The following is an 18,441-nucleotide window of genomic DNA, read 5'->3' on the forward strand; positions in this document are numbered from 1 at the left end:
CCCTGTGTAACGCAGCGCCCCCTGGTGATATTTAACCATGCGGCAGCTGTATCTGTGTATCATCTGCATGTGTATCATCTGTGTATCATCCATCCCCAGGATTTTGAGGTCCTACATAGTGAATGCAGGTAACATCCTATGATTTTAATACCTACATTGTAAGCCATGAAAGTGAATATTGATTTCCCCCCCCCCCTCATTTAAAAGCTTAACCTTAATCCCCAGCTCCCTGGGCGCCACTACGGGTGGCAGCCCTTCGCGGTCAACTTACTCCACAAAGAACAAGTTGAGGGAGGCGTAAAGATAATTTCCCTACAGGGGGTCAATAAAGTATCAATTACTATTATTATTATTAATATCTTTATCACGACTCCTAATCCTAAACTTGTCGAATCGCCAGCAGCTTTAGTCATAAAATCCCGAGGTTTATCTGTAACGGTGACTGTCGTACGCTGCATAAACGCCCCCCGCAGGCCGAATCGGGCGTGAGGAAACCCGGGACGAACCCGGGACAAGCCCTCATCTGCATCGCAGCTCCCAGTCCGGCCAGGGTCGGTGCCGGGGGGGGGGGGAGCGGACCTGTGTCTGTCGCCGAACTGGCAGGTGTGCCTGCAGAAGTTCTTTTGTTTTTAAATTAACCAAAGCAAGCTGTATGCGGATAAGCAATTTCGCCAAATGTTTATCCTGAGCCACACAATAAGCTTTTTCCAAGTTAACTAAAAGTATTAAACATAGCAGAAGTATTCGCCGGCGGTGGACGCGGAGAGGTAGGGGCAGCTGCTGGCCTGGTAGTCGGGGGATCTGTTCGGCGCCGTAAGCGCGTATGCAGTTCACAGTTATACTCGGCGATAGACATTTCTGACATGGATAGAACATGAATATCTGGCCAGACTGAGAGCGAGAAGATGTATTTACTGTGACTTGTAGGCGAGATGGGCGATCGGTGCTAATAAGTTTTGTTTCCTGCGCTTGTCAGCTGCGGCGTGGTGCGTTTTAGCCCAACACGTTTATCTAGCGTGTTTTGTTGGTTTTTATCTTTTAGTAAACTGAAATTGGACCATTGGGAGCAGCGCAGACCTGCGACCGAGATACGTTTCGTTGGTCAGAAAGGTTTTTCCAAAGTTACATCAGTTGTAGGGCGCAGAAATGCACGCTTACAATGTTAGGTGTTTTTGCATGAAAGCGATGTACGTTTTAGCAAGTGCTGTGGGTGGTTTTTGGTTGATGTCTTGGTTTTATCGGGTATCTTTTTCTTTTTAAGTAGAAAAATGGAGTTGTCAAAAAGAAGGATCTACAACAAGCATCTGGAGCCCGCAAGGCCGCTCCGGCGCTTGAACATCGATCCGGGTAAATTACGAGTTTATTAGGCTTGATACCTTGCCTTGATTTTTATATTTGCTAAAATATAGGAATATGCTGACTGGTTTTTGTTAATCATGGCTTTTACGTAGGAAATAATGTAAAAAAATTACTAAAATTTCCCTACCTTGTGTGCTAGTTTAAAGAACATGATCACTGCTATTTGCTCACTCTCGCGTCTTTTTTCTGCTTTGGAAACCCAGTTTAAGCCAGTCTTAGGAAAAGTATTTGCTGGATCAGCCAACCTGGGAGCCATACATTTTGCCCACTCTGCAGGTGTGGCGTTTCCCGTTGAAAAGAGTAGATCCAGTTTATCTGTAATGGTGTGCACTAGTGTGCAACACACATCACTTCTGTAGCTATTTAAAAAAAAATAAGTGTTGGAGAAAAATGCCTGGAATTATGCTAGAAAGTTCTTCTGGATGTTTCACTAAAAAATTCAGTAATTAAGTTTTTTTTTTTTTTTTTTACTGTTTATCAGTGTCCATATTGTTCTCAGATCCCCAGCCTATAGATTAGTTAAGTCCTTTTCTGTCCTGAAAATTAAGTAAAAAGAAAAGAAAAGTGATGTTCACTTGAATTCAAAACCTGTCTCACCAGGAAATCTAAGTTTAAAAAGTGCATTTCTGGTGACTCTTGAGCAGGGGTGTCAAGTTGCAGTCCTGGGGGGCCGGAACCCTGTGTAGCTTACTTCTTTCCCTGTTCCACCACAAATGATTCAAGAGCGTTGTGGTAATTAGCACTAGGAGGTGCAAGGAGTTGAATCAGGTGTGTTAAATGAGGGGGAACCCAAAAAATATATGGGACTCCGAACCCCCAGGACTGGAGTTTGACACCCCTGGTCTAGAGAGGTAAAGGATTTCTGCGTATCCTGATGGATCGCCATGCATGAGCAGTATATGAGCACTACAGTCTTCGGAATATTTGACTGAGTTGTTTGAACCAGATATACAGGATTCTGGGGAGAGAGCGTCATCCTGCCCTTAATGCATTGGTGGCACCGACTCAAGAACACGAGCAGCATGTAGTGTAATCAAAGATTATTTAAGTAGCATCCTGCACCTACAGCTGAAGAGTATCATGATAATCCTGTGATAACTTTACTGGGGGTGGCGTACCCCTTTAATGAGCAAGGGGAGTTGGGGTACCTGTGGGGTACATAAGCAGGTGCCCAGGCTTATGATGCATGTTTGATCATGTGGGTGTACATTGTTAGCTGCTTGTGTTACATGGCTGCATGGGTTACGGCTAACAGTAGTGCTTTGTGGATAGTTATTTTATTAAAGTACCGTTCTGGTTCCAAACCTGTGCAGCCTCTTATTCAAGATTGCTACAAGACTGTAAATTCTTAAATTAAACTTAACTGCCTTCTCATATTTCGATCAGAAAGTAAGTGTTTGCGTTCAGGGTTTCATTATGCTCTGGGAATGATGCTTTATTGAATGCTTTGACATTTTAGTATCACAGATGAATAGTATAATGTTTGATGGTGTTAAAAATATAACAAAAATATTAAACACCTTCACAGGGTTTTAAAATATGATGTATGAATTTATCCTGTTAGAGGAGATGGGAGTTCAAGTTTGATTATGTCTGGGTCGGGTTGTTTATCTGCTGTTCATGCTGTATATGTAGATCTCATAGGTCTGGGTCGGATTGTTTATCTGCTGTTCATGCTGTATATGTAGACCTCATATGTCTGGGTCGGGTTGTTTATCTGCTGTTCATGCTGTATATGTAGACCTCATATGTCTGGGTCGGGTTGTTTATCGGCTGTTCATGCTGTATATGTAGACCTCATAGGTCTGGGTCGGGTTGTTTATCGGCTGTTCATGCTGTATATGTAGACCTCATAGGTCTGGGTCGGGTTGTTTATCGGCTGTTCATGCTGTATATGTAGACCTCATAGGTCTGGGTCGGGTTGTTTATCGGCTGTTCATGCTGTATATGTAGACCTCAGGGCTGTTTATGTTTATTTAAGGATAGTTTAATCACCATGGCAGCCTTTCTGTGTTGACTTTTTATAATTTGTCATCAGTATGTTAATCCTGTCTTTACTCCTAAATTTAGAACCACGAAGAAATGGAGAAATTGAAAGAACGCTGTATCCTTACATAAAGGAGAAACCCGTACGATTTTATCTGTTGGTTTGGTATACAGTTCTGTCAGTGTATTCTGGTGTTTCACTGGTCTATAGAATTTAAAACTGCCTGTAATTTAGAATCAAAATGATTTTAAGCAGCATTTTCAATATTAAAATCATGCAGTTTTAGGTCGATATTTTAAGTTTTCTCTGTGTTTATAAGAATTATAGGGTTTGGTTGCATATTAACAGATTTTCCTGTTGGACAGATGAATGGAATTGGGGTGGATCAGTTTTATGAAATTATCCATCTTCACACGCAGAGAAAACCTAAAAAAGGCAAGTGTTTCTATGGAACCGTTTCCTTTTTTTGGTTCTTTTTGGAATTGAAGCACCCTAGTTAGATAACACAGAAGCATTCAACCAATAACAAGTGTACCATTTTAGCATAAATGTAGAGACTGGTGTTATACAATCTCTAAACCAAAACCTAGTACACACATTGAAATCCACCGTATCGCTCACTCTTTATGCATTGCTTATACTATAGGACTTTAATATTCTCCAGTGACTTTCACTTGAATTTTCAAATTTTATTTATTTATTTATTTATTTATTTATTTATTTATTTATATATATATATATATATATATATATATATATATATAAGGATTTTTTTCACACATTAGCATTTCTTCAGTCACTGGAGAATAAAGACGTAATACATTATTCAAAGGGGAATATGTTATTGCAGAATTTGCTGGGACTATTTATCTCTACACTGTCACATTATAATGAAAATATGGTTGTGTGCCCGGCTTTAGGAATCCTATTTTGCATGTCAGCGTTCAGTACTCTCCAGTGAGCATGCTCACTACAGCTGGGGTTTGTGTGTAACAGAGGCAACAGTAACAAATTAGCATCATGCTCAACTTTTCTCTTGGCTGATTATTGTATTCCCTGGCCTTCAGGGAATACATATGGTTGTAGCACCAGTTTTTTGCTGCGTCCGCCATCACCACAGACACTATGGTATGCGAGCCAATAACTTAAAAATTGTTTGTTGGATTTTTTTCAAACTTTGATATGCATTGAATGGGTGAGGAAATAAAACTGATTAGACAGATTTCACTAAAATTGTAGCAGTACCACACAGTGATAGTAAAAAATAAAACACCTGACAACATTAAGACTGTAATCCAATAACCCTTTGATTGATCTGTTTTAAGCTTTGCTGAGGCATTGTAGCAGAGTTGGAATGGAACTGATAAAATTTTGAGATAGATCGCCCCAGAATTGAAGCAGTACCAGAAAGTAATGGCAAAAAAAAGGTTGTTTTGACACTTATTCCCATTAAGACGATATCCATCAAAAAGTTTGAGTTCTTTTTCAAGCTTTGCGGACGCATTTCATGTAGGGTGGGTGATCTGATGATTTTATGTCATGATTGATCTTGAAGACTTCCATGATCTGCTTTTCATGTGGATCGTAGAGATCATAATCTTTTATGTCCTACTAATGTTTCCAAGCTTCACATAAAACTTCAATGGGTAACAATGTGGATCCGTGTTACGTTCTCAGACCAATAGGATGATTTCCTGCTAGATGGCTGTTCTGATTGGCCAAGTTGTATCATGTCTCTATCACAGGTTCTCTTGTGTGACTCTTGTGTCCACAATGAATTATTTTTATAAATATGGGCATGGCAGATGGGGAGCTGGTACCAGAAAAGGACTCGACATCCTTGGGCTTTATTGAGTCTGGATATTCTTACATTTCAAAGTTGGGAACAAAGATCCTATTTCAAATTGTGGATTCTGACTGTTAAAAAGATTGCAGTATGATTTTTGTTTTTGGGAAGACTGGCCACCCCTCAATGTATGGGTGCTGAAGTGGAACTGATCATCGACAATATAGCGATGCCGTTTATTGTCAGCAGAGGGAAGGGTGAAAGTAGATTACATTTGATTTTATGAATGTGATAAGTCAAATGTATTTGATGAATCTTATCGTTATTACTTTATAAAATCAACAGATCATTCAGGATCAATATGATCTGAATTATAAATATTAAACCATAAAAGTTTTATTCAAAGCTCAAGAACTGAACTTAAGTTAATAGACCATCAAACACGTGCACGAATATTCCATTATCGCACCTAACCAATACTCACCTTACCGTTAGTCTCTCTCACAGTTCTTGCTTTTATGTCACAGAAAATGTTGGTCTTGGTGCAAAAAAGAAATAGATCATAAACATATAAAACTGATATTTTCCAACATGGACATCAAGACATACGGCAAGAAATAAAGGAAATCGCCTAATTGGTGGGGAAAGGCTCTGCGAATTGTCATATAATTGGAATGTGCAATAAATGAATGTGTACTTTCAGACCCACATCACAACAAAGACTCGCAGCATTTAAGTAAAGACACATTTATTACCAGATGATCCATCCAGTTCTACTAGAAGTTGTACAAGTTGGTGAGTGTGGGACAAGTATGGCTTAGACAGGCAGACCAAATGAGAGGCTGTCCGCAAATACAGACCTGTCATTTCTGACACCACCAAATCTAGTTCTGTTGCCTTTTTTTTGACCACAGATATGATCAGCTGTGTATGAACAGTTTTGGCTCTTAAGATGTGAATTCTCAGTGTCAGCTATTCTGAAGTACAATATTTTTCCATCTCTCTAGAAAGAATCTGCTATAGCAGGGAATTTCTGATTAAGCTAGCCAGCTCGCCTATCGCTAAAAGAAAGCCCGACTTCTTGCCAGAACATCCAGTTGTTCTGGAGAAACCAGTGAGCTTTTATTGTATTTTACTTCTGAATGAGCCATTGTTTCCTTTTTTTGGGCACACCCCAAAACGTATATTTTATAAAATATAAAACTGTAACACACTAATTAACCTGGCATTTCAGTCACCCATGCAAGTAGATTTTTCATAAGTAAGATGTTCATAAGTAACTGACACACTTGTTAATCTCTTGCATATTTTGTTCTCCTTGGATGGGAATTCATGCCAAAGAAATGTAATGTATTGGTACAAATGTTTTTTGTTCTCCTCCATCCAGCGTATTACCAAATGATGACATATTACCGTATTTCCTCTACAGAGAGAAGATGATGTGTCAGTGTTGTTTTTCTAATGGAACCTTCAAATACAAGACGATATGTAAGTAGTGTGTACTATAAATGTTTGCTTGCTGTAATGTGTACGACTTAATCTAGTCTATATTCCTAATTAGATGTTGAAAGTCTTTTTCTGAATCGGCACCTAGATCTGTGTGGTTTTTTTCTTTTATTTTTTTAAGGTTGACTGTAATGGAGGAATTCAAGCTGCTTCAGTCGTCGGGTGAAGAGTAAAAGCCCCAGTTCGCATGTTTCTGTTTAAGGAGGCCTGCATGCTTCGTCGCTGTGTAGCCGAGGTCATTATACAGGACATCCTGTAATGCTTCACAGGCCTGTATGTTAATTGGGCTATGTAATAATGATTTACTAACGTTAATTTTGGCAAAGGTAATAGCCAAGTAAACGTGGGGGGGACTAGTGGTGAGGAAGATGTTTTAAGGGCTGTTTGTTTTGTTTGTATAGTCTTTTGAACTATATTTGTATTTAAACAATTTGTACACTTGTGTGAACACACTATCTTCCTTTCCTCTTCATGGTGGAGTTTTGTGGTGTAATTTACTTTGAAACTGTGAATTTGCAATATTTCATTACTTAATTTGAAATCTAATGGTTACGGTCTCTCGTTTGTGCGTGTGTGTTTGTAAATGGCCTCTGTTCGGAGGCAGATCTTGGCATTTATAGTACACTAAAGGTGTGTTTTTGTCAGCAGATGTGATTCTGTGGTTTTGTGTACATGTTGGATTTGAGGAACAGCTAGATGTCACTAAATGTCTTGACTGAGCGCATTTACAGGAAGTGAGTGGAAGAAGTTGGGATGGACGCAGCCCCATGACAGAAAAGACCAAATGCGGTAATAAATTAGAATTCAGTCAACTAGTTTGATCTGTTTTAACTTAGTTTGCAAGGCAACCAATCAGATGTAATGTTAGTGTTTAGAGCCCGCCCACCGAATTTCCTGGGCGACTGACAGATCATTTTAATGGTTGCTGGTGACCTTGAAATTTAACCATTTAAATGTCACCAATAATTTGAACAATCAGCTAGCTGTCAATTTAAATTATTCGATGAATTAATACCTTGTTTAAATGTCACAAAACACTTCACAGATAAGAGGGAAGTTTAGATAATGGGGTAATACACTATCTGTCAAAAGCTTTTGCACACACTGCGATTTTCCACATTTGCATTCTACTCACGTAACATTTACTGAACATAAATAATTTTACAGTATGTTCACCATTTTTGAGTACCTTTTATTAGCAATAAAATATCTTTGACTCATCAAAGTCTAGTGGTTAAAACAGCAGAGAAAATGAGGCATTCTTTCTACAAGGGACATTAAATACTGCTGTTTCATTTGAGGAAAATTAGTTAATAAGAGTTAACAAGTGCATTTAAAGTTAATGGACAGCTTAGAATCTGACTACACCATCTCCAAACAACCAGTTCACAGGATGTCAGACACGGTGTTACATGCTTTTGGTAAATTCCTATGGTGTGCAGAAACTTCTGCCTGGTAGTGTAATCACTCCCCAAAACACTCATCACAACCAGTGAAGAGGTGAGGGATTTTAAATAGTCGTTGATTCATTTTGTCAAATTTATTACCTTTTTTTGTATATATATATATATATATATATATATATATATATATATATATATATATATATATATATATATATATATATGTATGTATTATATATATATATATATACACTCGATAGATAACGCAAAATAATTTAATGCTTTTGAATCTAAAAACTACAAACTAAAGGGGCAAGGGAGGTTTTTAATATTCCAAACAGTTTGTCTTGTATAAGTTCTGTCGGCTTCCTGACAAACGACGACGGTCATTTCCCGGAATCGCTGTTTTTTGAGTATCGCATAGTCCTCTAGGGGGCGCTATGAACATCTCTAACTGTATTATATAAATATATCAACAAACTTCGTGTAGTGAAACCTTATTTGAGCATGTATACTTGCAACCTATATGTGCCGCATATAGGAATTAAAAGCTGGTACAAAAATAAACGTAGAGAATAATGATGAGTGGCTTCGTTTCGGTAGGCTACGTTAATAAAAAATTGAGTTTTAATATGTATTTAAAATACTAACCGATAACGAAACTCTTCGTTTGCCACGTTTACTTTCCGTTGGCAGCTCTGGTGTTTTTAAGATCCTCCTACAGACCTAACCGTCACCATTTATATTGACCACTCTTCATGCAGAATAAAGCTGCTGTCGAATGCTGATGGGATAAGCTTATTCCCCGTTAACCGCATATAGAAGAAGCTCACGTACTGTACCGCACCCTATTCCAGGCATCTTCGATCAACATATAGGGTAAGTATATTTCATTGCACAAATAGGCGCCATATCAAGAAATTCGCTTATTACGGACATTGAAAATCTCGGATGGTTTGTGATGGGCAATTTTGGGAGAAAAACCCACATAATATGGACCATGGGCGTTTATAGGTACGATCACTCGGGGCAATAACTTTTAATAATGTTTGTGTCCCGATGCCAATCTTCCTTCAAAAGCAAAAAAAGTCAAGAGCCAGGTAAACTTGACTTAATCCCTGATCTTTTTATTAGCTAGAAACTTCATTGGCATGGACCCTGACCAGTGAACAGGAAACCTGAGACTGGCATGCACTTTGTCGTGGTTCACCCTCTTTCATACCAGCTATTGCCACGTAGGGAACTCGCACTGTAATTAAACAGAAAACAAATCAACCCAAATCAACCTTTTCTCCGCCTAAGTTTGTTAGTGACAACTATAGATTCGTTTGCAGTCGTTTATTGACACAGTTCAGTTTTTCAGTGGACACGTTGTGTTTTTTGTCTTAAGACATAAAGTGAAGAACCTTAACTTCCTTGGTTTAATTGTACAGTATATTTTACTGGCGCTCCTGAGGAATTTGTCCAGAAATAACCAAGTTTCCGCTCTGCTCATTTCGAAAAATTATGAAAGTTACGAAACATTGGTAAGCAATCATTATTATTAAATAATGAATTAACCGTCGTTTGGTATAGTATTGTCACTAACAGACTGAGTTAACATTGTTCAAAAACTCTGTTTTTTTAAAAAAAAAAGATTGCGATCTTTATAGCAAGAGGGCGCGCGCATTTATAAGCCAAATGAGTCATAACCCAAAGTCTGGTCATGCATTCGAGTAGTGCAGTCTTTATATATATATATGTATATATGTATATATGTATATATATATATATGTATATATATATATATATATATATGTATATATATATATGTATATATATATATATGTATATATATATGTATATATGTATATATATATGTATATATGTATATGTATATGTGTATATATGTGTATATGTATATATATATATATGTGTATATATGTGTATATGTATATATATATATATGTGTATATATGTGTGTGTGTGTGTATGTATGTATGTATGTATGTATGTATGTATGTATGTATATATATATATATATATATATATATATATATAAATAAAAATTGTGTGTGGTGCGTTAACACCTGTCTTTCTGCCTGGATATTACATAGGTAAAATTATAATAAAGCAAGTCACTCCGCATTACTGTCAACATGAGGTCGTGAAAAATAGGGATATGACGGACGGCCGGGACAAAGGGTAAATCGCCAGCACATGCAAACGGGCGGGGGTGCAAAATTTACAATGGGGATCTCCCGCCCCCGTGTTCGTGCACCTGCCCCTGGAAATGTCTCTGCACGGGAGTATTGGCTGGCACGAATCAGTTCATAATAATCACACTTAATGTCGCACGGCGTTGAACTCTGGCACAACTAGTGATTTTGTTGCATAGGCCTATTGGGTTGTGTTTGGGTATTTTACTAATAAGAAGAAAATTGTGATTTGGAACAGATCTTGAAGTAAACAAAGTAAAACTCTAAAATTCTGTTTTTAGCAAGATGGCCTCTGGTCTGGAACAGAGCGGGACCGGCAAAAGGTAGGAAGCGTCGTGTGGGCGGGCGCATAATCCCAAGAAGGAGAGAGTGTCCCGTGGAATTTAACATGCGCAGAAATTTAAGGCACATCAACACTGGATTCTGTATAAATGGGCTTACAGATTCCACCATACTTGTATTTTACAATAAAATACTATTATTAAAAACAGATAACAGAAGAATGTTTTAAATAAAGATATTTCAAATTGTGAATTAAAAAAACCCTTGTGATTTTTTTTTCTTTTCCCTTTTCCGTACCAATTTTGTAGCCCGAATCCCAGTTACGTAAAAAATCCACACTTAGATTTAATGAAGGAGGATTTTTTGTACCATTTTGACCTGGGAACAGCAACACATGACTTACCAGCAATGTTCGGGGATGTGAAGGTAAGTGAAGCATTTTAAAAGCTGCTTTGCTAAAGAGGCTAATGGCCAAACCAAAATACATTATGGAATCTGTATAAATGACTTTGACTTGTAGCCCCGTTTTGACTGGTAGCCACGGCATTCTGTCCAATGCCGAATTTGAATTGTTTAGTTGAAGGTCAAATCAAATATGGTGCGCGCGTTTATATACACTGCTCAAAGAAATTAAAGGAACACTTTGAAAACACATCAGATCTCAATGGGAAAAAATCATGCTGGATATCTATACTGATGTAGACTGGGTAATGTGTTAGGAATGAAAGGATGCCACATCGTTTGATGGAAATGAAAATTATCACCCTACAGAGGGCTGAATTCAAAGACACCCCGAAAATCAAAGTGAAAACATGATGTAGCAGGCTAGTCCATTCTGCAGAAATTTCATTGAAGCAACTTAAAATCATACTCAGTAGTTTGTATGGCCCCCACGTGGTTGTATGCAGGCCTGACAACGTGGGGGCTCCTAATGAGAAGTCGGATGGTGTCCTGGGAGATCGCCTCCCAGATCCGGACCAAGTGTCAAATCACTCTGCTCAGTATTATCTCTGTTAAACACGAAATCTTTCTACACAGAGTAAGATGTCTTTAATCACCAGTTTTCTTTCACTTTTCTCCTCTAATATTATATATAAATGATTACTCAATGAAATTTCATATTAATTGGTAAATTGCTCGATTATTGATATAATCGAAAGTGACTGCCCTACATAATCGTCACGGAGAATTTTTGTATTTATTAATATAAGCCTACCCTTGTCTGAGAAATCAAGTCCGGATCTGTGTCTCTTCACTGCTGTATATTGCTGTTAAGGCCACTTTAAAAAAAATTGGTTCTCGTCCTTTTTTTTGGAGGGGGTGGGTCGGGCGGGAGGGATTTTTTTATAATTTTTTTTTTTTTTTTTTTTTTTTTACAAATTTTGATTGACTGTTTGGACTTTCAAATATGTAAGAAAATACATATTTGAAAATACATACCGAAGAGAGCAGACCTACTTAGTACGCCTCAGTTCTTCGTTTGTTGCGTTTCAAATATATTAAATGTAAGAAAATACAAGAATGTAAATTCCTTGATCCATGTGTATCTCATAAATGCCTTCCCAACTATGGATTTGGATACTTTATGCTGATGTTTCATTCGTGAATATAAAAATTATACTATTTGAAACCAATATTCTGTTTGTCATTCCCATTCTAAATGAACAACCAAGATTTTAAAATATATATCTAGAAAGAAAGTGTATTAAAACATGTTAAAACATGAGGAATTTACAAAATACCGGAACCTGAATGGTTGAACAAGGAAATGCAACTCTACAAACAAGTACTTAAGAACATGCACCACATCACTTCCCCAGATTTAAATCTTTGCACCAGCCCATCTCAGGTAGAGACAGATTTAGGTTCATGAAACCATTCTAAGACTAGGATTACACAATGTGGATCAAACGTCGATGTGGAATGCGCGGGAAATTCAAATTTCGTCATTCTTGGGCATTTTCCATGCGATTTTAACGAAATAAAAAAAAAAAAAAATTCGGGTCGGAGGCATTTCGGCGGGTCGGGCGGGGTTAGAACCAATTTTTTTTTTTTAAGTGGCCTAATCTTTGGTTTCAGAACTCATCACAACCTAATTCAAGCTGCTCTTTTGGCGTTATATAGATTCTGTTCCTCCATGAACAGCCAATTGATGGTTGCTTAGAATTTGATTGGAGAACAAGGCCCTTAACCCCAGCAGCCCCAGGGTTGCTGCCCGACACGATTTTCTGAGGTCATCCTTAGCTTTTCCTCAGTTGTGCTTCACTTTACAAAATTCGTCTGATAAATAAATGTAATGGACTTCAGTGCACTTTTCTTTGGAAGGGGTCCATAGAATTAACCAAATTTGGGCATAGATCTGTGGCCCATTCAGAGCTGCAGCTTGAGGGTAACTCGGAGCTGAAGATGCCAATGTTCTCCTCTCGCTCCATGTTAGTTTGTGTGTGTTGGGGGAAGTTCATCGAGAATGAAGTCATTCATACAGTTCATTGCTGGAGAACTTAAGCTGGGAGACCCAAAGGATGAATACCCCAACATCTGTGCTGGCACCGACCGCTTCGCCATGTACAAAGTGGGACCTGTGTTATCTGTCAGTGTAAGTGGTTTGCATTTACCATTTCTCATTCATTAATGCCAGATGTTTTTATTTGATCTTTATTTGTCTCACATGCAGTAATAACAAGGTGCTTCCACTGAAAAATATCGGTTTTAAATTTTGTCTGCCTGCAATGGGAACGTCTGGGTTAGTTCCTGCATTCCACCTGTCACTTCTGGGAAATGTTCGGGACCCCACAACCCTGCATAGCACAATTATGGATGGATGGGTGGGTGGATGGATGGATGGATATTAGCCTGAAATATGTCACATGGGTCATAATTTCTCACAATGACAGTAATCTTGTGAGGTTTAATATGGATAATGGAGGAGGGTGTGGCTCGGTGAGCTAAGCCTCTGTGCCTGTGACTAGAAGGCTGCTGGTTAAAGCCTGGCCTCAGCAGAATAGTCACATACCCATGGGTCCTTGAACTTGGCCCTTAACCCCCAGCTCCCTGAGCAAGACCAAGGTGGCTGCCCCTTCACTGTAACGCTCAAACCCGCTCACACCTGTCTGTGTCTCATGGAGAGCAAAAACTGACAGCTTCCTCATGGGGATTAGTGAGTGTCGCTGTACTTGGGACATTCCAAAAAAATCCAAGCATCTCTTTTTGAATTGCATGTGCTGCAGTATAATGGGGAACCTTGAGTTTGCTGTGCCTGTGGCTCTGAGTCTCAGGTGTAAAGTCGGTCTTCTCGCCTGTTCCAGCATGGCATGGGCGTCCCCTCCATCGCAATAATGTTGCATGAACTCATCAAGCTCCTGCATCATGCACGGTGCAGTGACGTCACTTTGCTGCGCCTTGGAACCTCCGGCGGCATAGGTACAGATCCACGCGCATTTGCTGTGCGAACATTTATTTTGTCCAAGTATCTTAGGTTGTTTATAGAGGTTTGAGACAGCATGCTGCCCCTTTTTAGACGTGAGATTCAGCTGTTGTCGCTTCGACAACTTTGCATATCTCAGGCTGGGAGGAGAAATCATGCATCATCCATGAGCTTGATGTTATTTTTTTGCCATAAGGCTGAACTGCACATGTCCTCTGTTTTTTCTCCTGTTAGGCCTCGAGCCAGGCACTGTGGTCATCACCAGGCAGGCTGTGGATGGTAGTTTTGTGCCACAGTTTGAGCAGGTCATCCTAGGGAAGAAAGTGTTGAGAAGCACTGCCCTGGACGAGACGCTGGCTGAGGAGCTTCTGCAGTGCGGCAAGCAGCTGAACGACTTTGAGACGGTCATCGGCGACACCATGTGCACTCTGGACTTTTATGAAGGTGTCGATCACACACAGCCTTTAGCTTTTATGGAAGAATTATTATTATTATTATTAAGGTTAAGAATTATTATGGTTACTCTCATGTGTAATCTAACCAAAATGAAAAGGAATGTATATGATGATCATTTTTAACGCATTTTTAATCATTTTATTTATAGTCAGTTTTTTTCTTTGCACACATTCTTTTGTACCAGCACCACCCTTAAACATGAGTCAGAAAAGTAAAGCTGAGTAGATGACTGATGCAGTCAGGGGCAGCTTTAGGTCCAGCCTGAGCAGACTTCATCATGCTGGACGGGTGAGCTGTATGATAAGCTGTTATCTGGTTCCAGGTCAAGCCCGTCTGGACGGTGCTTTCTGTTCCTACTCTGAGGAAGACAAGCGGCGCTACCTGAATGAGGCCTACCGGGCCGGTGTCCGGAACATTGAGATGGAATCCACTGTGTTTGGCGCCATGTGTAAGATGAGTGGCCTTCAAGGTACAGTGTCCCACAGTTTTTAGTCTTTTGTGTGTATAGCTATTTGTTAGGTTTGTGGCATCTTTAGTGTGTTTGTATCTGTGTCTATATGCACTAAAATCACCAAAAGTCTCGTATTTTGTCTGGTTACTTATGGTTAAGGTTAGGGTTGGGTAGAGGTTAAGGTCGCCATGTTGGGATTTAGAATTTTCCCCATAGAAATGAATGGAGAGTCCCCACAAAGATATCATTACAAACCTGTGTGTGTGTATGTGTGTGTGCGTGTGTGTGAGAAAATGAATGTAGGCCGCAAGTGTATTACTTTTAATGACGGGTCTGCAGTCTGTAGGGGTGTCATTAGAGATTTTGGGCCCCATGAAAGTATATTACTCAGGGGCCCTTGGAATCGTCCTAACTGTCCCCCCCCTTTTCAGTGTCCATGCAGGTCTAATCACCATGACATGACATAAGATAATTAATTAATAACTTAAGGGACCCTGAAACTAGACTTTTCTTTTTTGAAAGTTCCTAATTTTCATTTAACACAGTAACCGAAAATTCACAAAATTCTATGTCATGGTGAAGAAGTGTTTCATCACTTGGCAAGATTTTACTGCATCTGCGTAGAGGGCACTTGTATTGTGAGGGACCTTCATGGCTTGAGATGTATGTTTCTTCTGGGAGTTTCCCTGTTTCAAACCTGTTCCTCAGGCGTTACCCTTGATGATGTCAGAGGATTGTCCTGTAGTGCTGTATTCTATGCCCTCCGGCTTCCATCTTCCAGGTGCCGTTGTGTGTGTCACGCTGTTGGACCGTTTGCAAGGAGATCAGATGACAAGTTCCCATGACCTACTTCTGGGTTACCAGCTACGTCCGCAGAGACTGGTGGGAAGCTACATCAAGAAGAAACTGAATGCAGTGTAGGAAGCAGGGATGAACAGAGCTGATTTCAGAGATTTTCCAAGGTCATTGTACAGGACACTTTGGATGCAGTATTACATTATATATGAATTACACTCTCTTTTATTTAGGAAAGATTTCCTCAGATATTACTGCTATTGATGCTCTATATTTACTACATAGTTCAACAAATAGATGCTACCAAAAGCAAATCATGCTCATTTAACCTTATGACTATTAATATTTCAGCATTTGCCAAAATGAAATAATTTGCTTTATAACTTTGCACTACCTGTTAATTTACATAACTGATTATAAGATAGTGATAGTAAAAAGATATATTGGAATTTTTAAAGTGATCGTTCTATAAAGAGTTTGTTTTAAAAAAAAAAAACTATTGTATAACTCATAAAATGCATTATTTCAAATGATGCAGCTCATTAAAACCTTGCCGATTAATTAGGCAGTTAAAATCGGCTGGAGATAAAGAATACTCAGAGAACGCTCTGCCTTTTCAAAGTTTCAAGTTAACGATCCATAAATATTGTTCAGGGAAGACTCAGTGAAGTGGAGTATGATTATGTGTGGAGTTCAATATCCTGAGGGTATAGATTAATATTGATTTTTATTTAGCAAAAGGTGGCCCCAAGTGGGTACTACTGGGTACTAGGTACTAGTGGGTACTACTGGGTACTAGGTACTAGTGGGTACTACTGAGTACTAGGTACTAGTGGGTACTACTGGGTACTAGGTACTAGTGGGTACTACTGGGTACTAGGTACTAGTGGGTACTACTGGGTACTAGGTATGGGCGAGGTTGCAATAGAGCAAAGGAAACTTTTTTTATACTATGGAGGGATTATTTTGGAATAAAATTCCTGTTTAGCACTAAGTGCAAATCTGGCACATGCTGAACTGCACTGAATCCCCAAACAAGCAAGATGGACTCACTAGTGTGTAGCACAGCGTATTATGCACGATGACGATTAAACTACAAGTGCACTAAGATTTTTAATGGAAACTTGAAAACCAAATTAAGTAATTAATATGTTAAGTATCTGAATTCTTCTCATGGTGAAAAAGCACAGACCAAAATGCACATGTTCTTCCTTCCCAGCATCTCTGTGGGCTTTTTATGTCAAGTCAATACAAAATTGATACGGCTGTATACAGCGCACAACTTAAATGATGAGGTCTGTGTACTGAGGGGCATGAACGAAGCCATATTAACCATTGGGAGGGGTGCATGCCCCTCCCACCCAGTTCCCACCCCCCTGGCTGTATAGTCATTTTTACATGGAGCTTTTTAAAAAATAATAGGGTTTTTAAGCAAATGACTGTTTTCTACATTATTTGAAATGCCAGTGACTAATCACATAAACATGTATGGACAAATGGTGCTTGCAATTTTTTTGTAACCGCAGTAACACGAAATAAACAGCAATTAACTGGATTTCTCAGTTTGGATGTCATTTCCCCCATTCATTTTATCTTTCTTTGTGATTGATTGAATCCACACAAAATAAAGCCTTGATCCTAATGAGCTATATCAGTAATGTTTTAAAACGAAGAAGAGCAGTTTGAATCTTAAGAATTATTCAACAAAAACATGCATGGGCAAGGTGAGTATGCCTGTTACTGAATAGGCCTAATTCCTATGGTACAATCACAGGACATTATATCTGAAAATACCTGAAAGTAGATGCCGGTTCCTTTCTTCTAGTTCCTTTGTCTGTTCCGGAGCTCTGGAGTGAAAATTGTTTTGTTTTTTTATTCAAATGCTCATCTTAATAGAATAAGCAATTAGACTTGCTGAATTCTACTTGTTTCTCTTCCTAATGTTGTTACGCTTCAGCTCAATAAAGCATGAATTCCATTAAGAACTAATACTTTGACCACAGTGAAATGGAATTTTAATAATTCTTCCCATCAGAATGTGAACTGAATCAGCTAAATCAAACGTTTGCGTATCACTCCAGCAAGCTCCTATAGTAAAATCCCGTGAATAGTGGACTCGCTTATAACAGAATATCATTTATAACAGACGAGGTCCGCTGGTCCCGGACGTGTGCCTTTAAGAACATGAAGAAAAAGCATCGGATATAGCGGACTCGCATATAACGGAATTCCGTTTATAACGGACAAACAATTTGGTCCCCAGGGCCGCTTTTCCCTGCAGTTTTGTTCGCTGTAACGGACATGCAGGCTCCGCCTACAAGGCGCGTGGCGTGCCGGAGATATCCAGCGTAGATACACAGTCGGGATTACTAATAGTCACGCATCTGGTCAGGTAAAGTGTTTGCTGGGGTGCGGCATGAGTAAATGGTGTCCTGTAGTTGTGTTCTGGGCATACAGCGTGACTAATATAACGAACTGTTTTGCCAGGTTCCTTGAAGTCCGTTATAATAGGATTTTACTGTAAGTGCTAACCTTAACAGAAAACTATAATGTATATAACTGTAATGTTCAAAAATCATTCATAATCCACAACCCCATACTCTTTGTAGCCTTTTTAGATTTTTGTAAATTCATTTGTACAGCTTAATATGCAGTTCTAGGCAGGGACGGATTATGGGTTGTGTGGGCCCCTGGGCAAAATGTTAGCGAGGGCCCCCCCCACCACCACAATTCAAGGGCCCTTGGCAGCCAAACGCCATCCCTATAGGGTCAGGGGCCCTTGTAGGCAGAGGAT

At 39.1% G+C, this 18,441-nt stretch overlaps 2 protein-coding genes across 3 annotated transcripts; both read left to right on the forward strand.

Annotated features, from left to right (window-relative positions):
• Nucleotides 1-477: 477 nt before the first annotated feature.
• On the forward strand, nt 478-7,285 carry gra (granulito). Its single transcript, XM_049025922.1, has 7 exons — nt 478-603; nt 1,262-1,347; nt 3,430-3,488; nt 3,712-3,785; nt 6,144-6,246; nt 6,562-6,620; nt 6,760-7,285. Exons 2-6 carry the CDS (start codon nt 1,269-1,271, stop codon nt 6,592-6,594), a joined length of 348 nt encoding a protein of 115 aa, XP_048881879.1. The 5' UTR covers nt 478-603; nt 1,262-1,268; the 3' UTR covers nt 6,595-6,620; nt 6,760-7,285.
• Nucleotides 7,286-8,528: 1,243 nt separating this feature from the next.
• Nucleotides 8,529-17,202, forward strand: upp1 (uridine phosphorylase 1). Of its 2 annotated transcripts, XM_049025921.1 has the most exons (9): nt 8,529-8,640; nt 8,806-8,920; nt 10,521-10,562; nt 10,830-10,947; nt 12,959-13,117; nt 13,827-13,941; nt 14,180-14,389; nt 14,724-14,870; nt 15,634-17,202. In XM_049025921.1, exons 3-9 carry the CDS (start codon nt 10,525-10,527, stop codon nt 15,771-15,773), a joined length of 927 nt encoding a protein of 308 aa, XP_048881878.1. In that variant the 5' UTR covers nt 8,529-8,640; nt 8,806-8,920; nt 10,521-10,524; the 3' UTR covers nt 15,774-17,202. The 2 variants fall into 2 exon arrangements, with proteins under 2 accessions (XP_048881878.1, XP_048881876.1); XM_049025919.1 differs by having other exon boundaries at nt 8,549-8,920.
• The last annotated feature ends 1,239 nt before the right edge of the window (nt 17,203-18,441 follow it).

Source organism: Brienomyrus brachyistius, chromosome 9 (assembly GCF_023856365.1).
Source record: "Brienomyrus brachyistius isolate T26 chromosome 9, BBRACH_0.4, whole genome shotgun sequence".
Taxonomy (NCBI): Eukaryota; Metazoa; Chordata; class Actinopteri; order Osteoglossiformes; family Mormyridae; genus Brienomyrus; species Brienomyrus brachyistius.

Bases quoted from the DNA above. Each gene is read 5' to 3' on its own strand.
- upp1 (XM_049025921.1), top strand. From the start codon at position 10,525: ATGGCCTCTGGTCTGGAACAGAGCGGGACCGGCAAAAG. The intron at 10,563-10,829 runs GTAGGAAGCGTC...CCAATTTTGTAG, and splicing joins CAGAGCGGGACCGGCAAAAG to CCCGAATCCCAGTTACGTAA. The intron at 14,390-14,723 runs GTGTCGATCACA...ATCTGGTTCCAG, and splicing joins CACTCTGGACTTTTATGAAG to GTCAAGCCCGTCTGGACGGT.
- gra (XM_049025922.1), top strand. From the start codon at position 1,269: ATGGAGTTGTCAAAAAGAAGGATCTACAACAAGCATCTGGAGCCCGCA. The intron at 3,786-6,143 runs GTGTTTCTATGG...CTCTCTAGAAAG, and splicing joins AGAAAACCTAAAAAAGGCAA to AATCTGCTATAGCAGGGAAT. The intron at 6,247-6,561 runs GTGAGCTTTTAT...TTTCCTCTACAG, and splicing joins CAGTTGTTCTGGAGAAACCA to AGAGAAGATGATGTGTCAGT.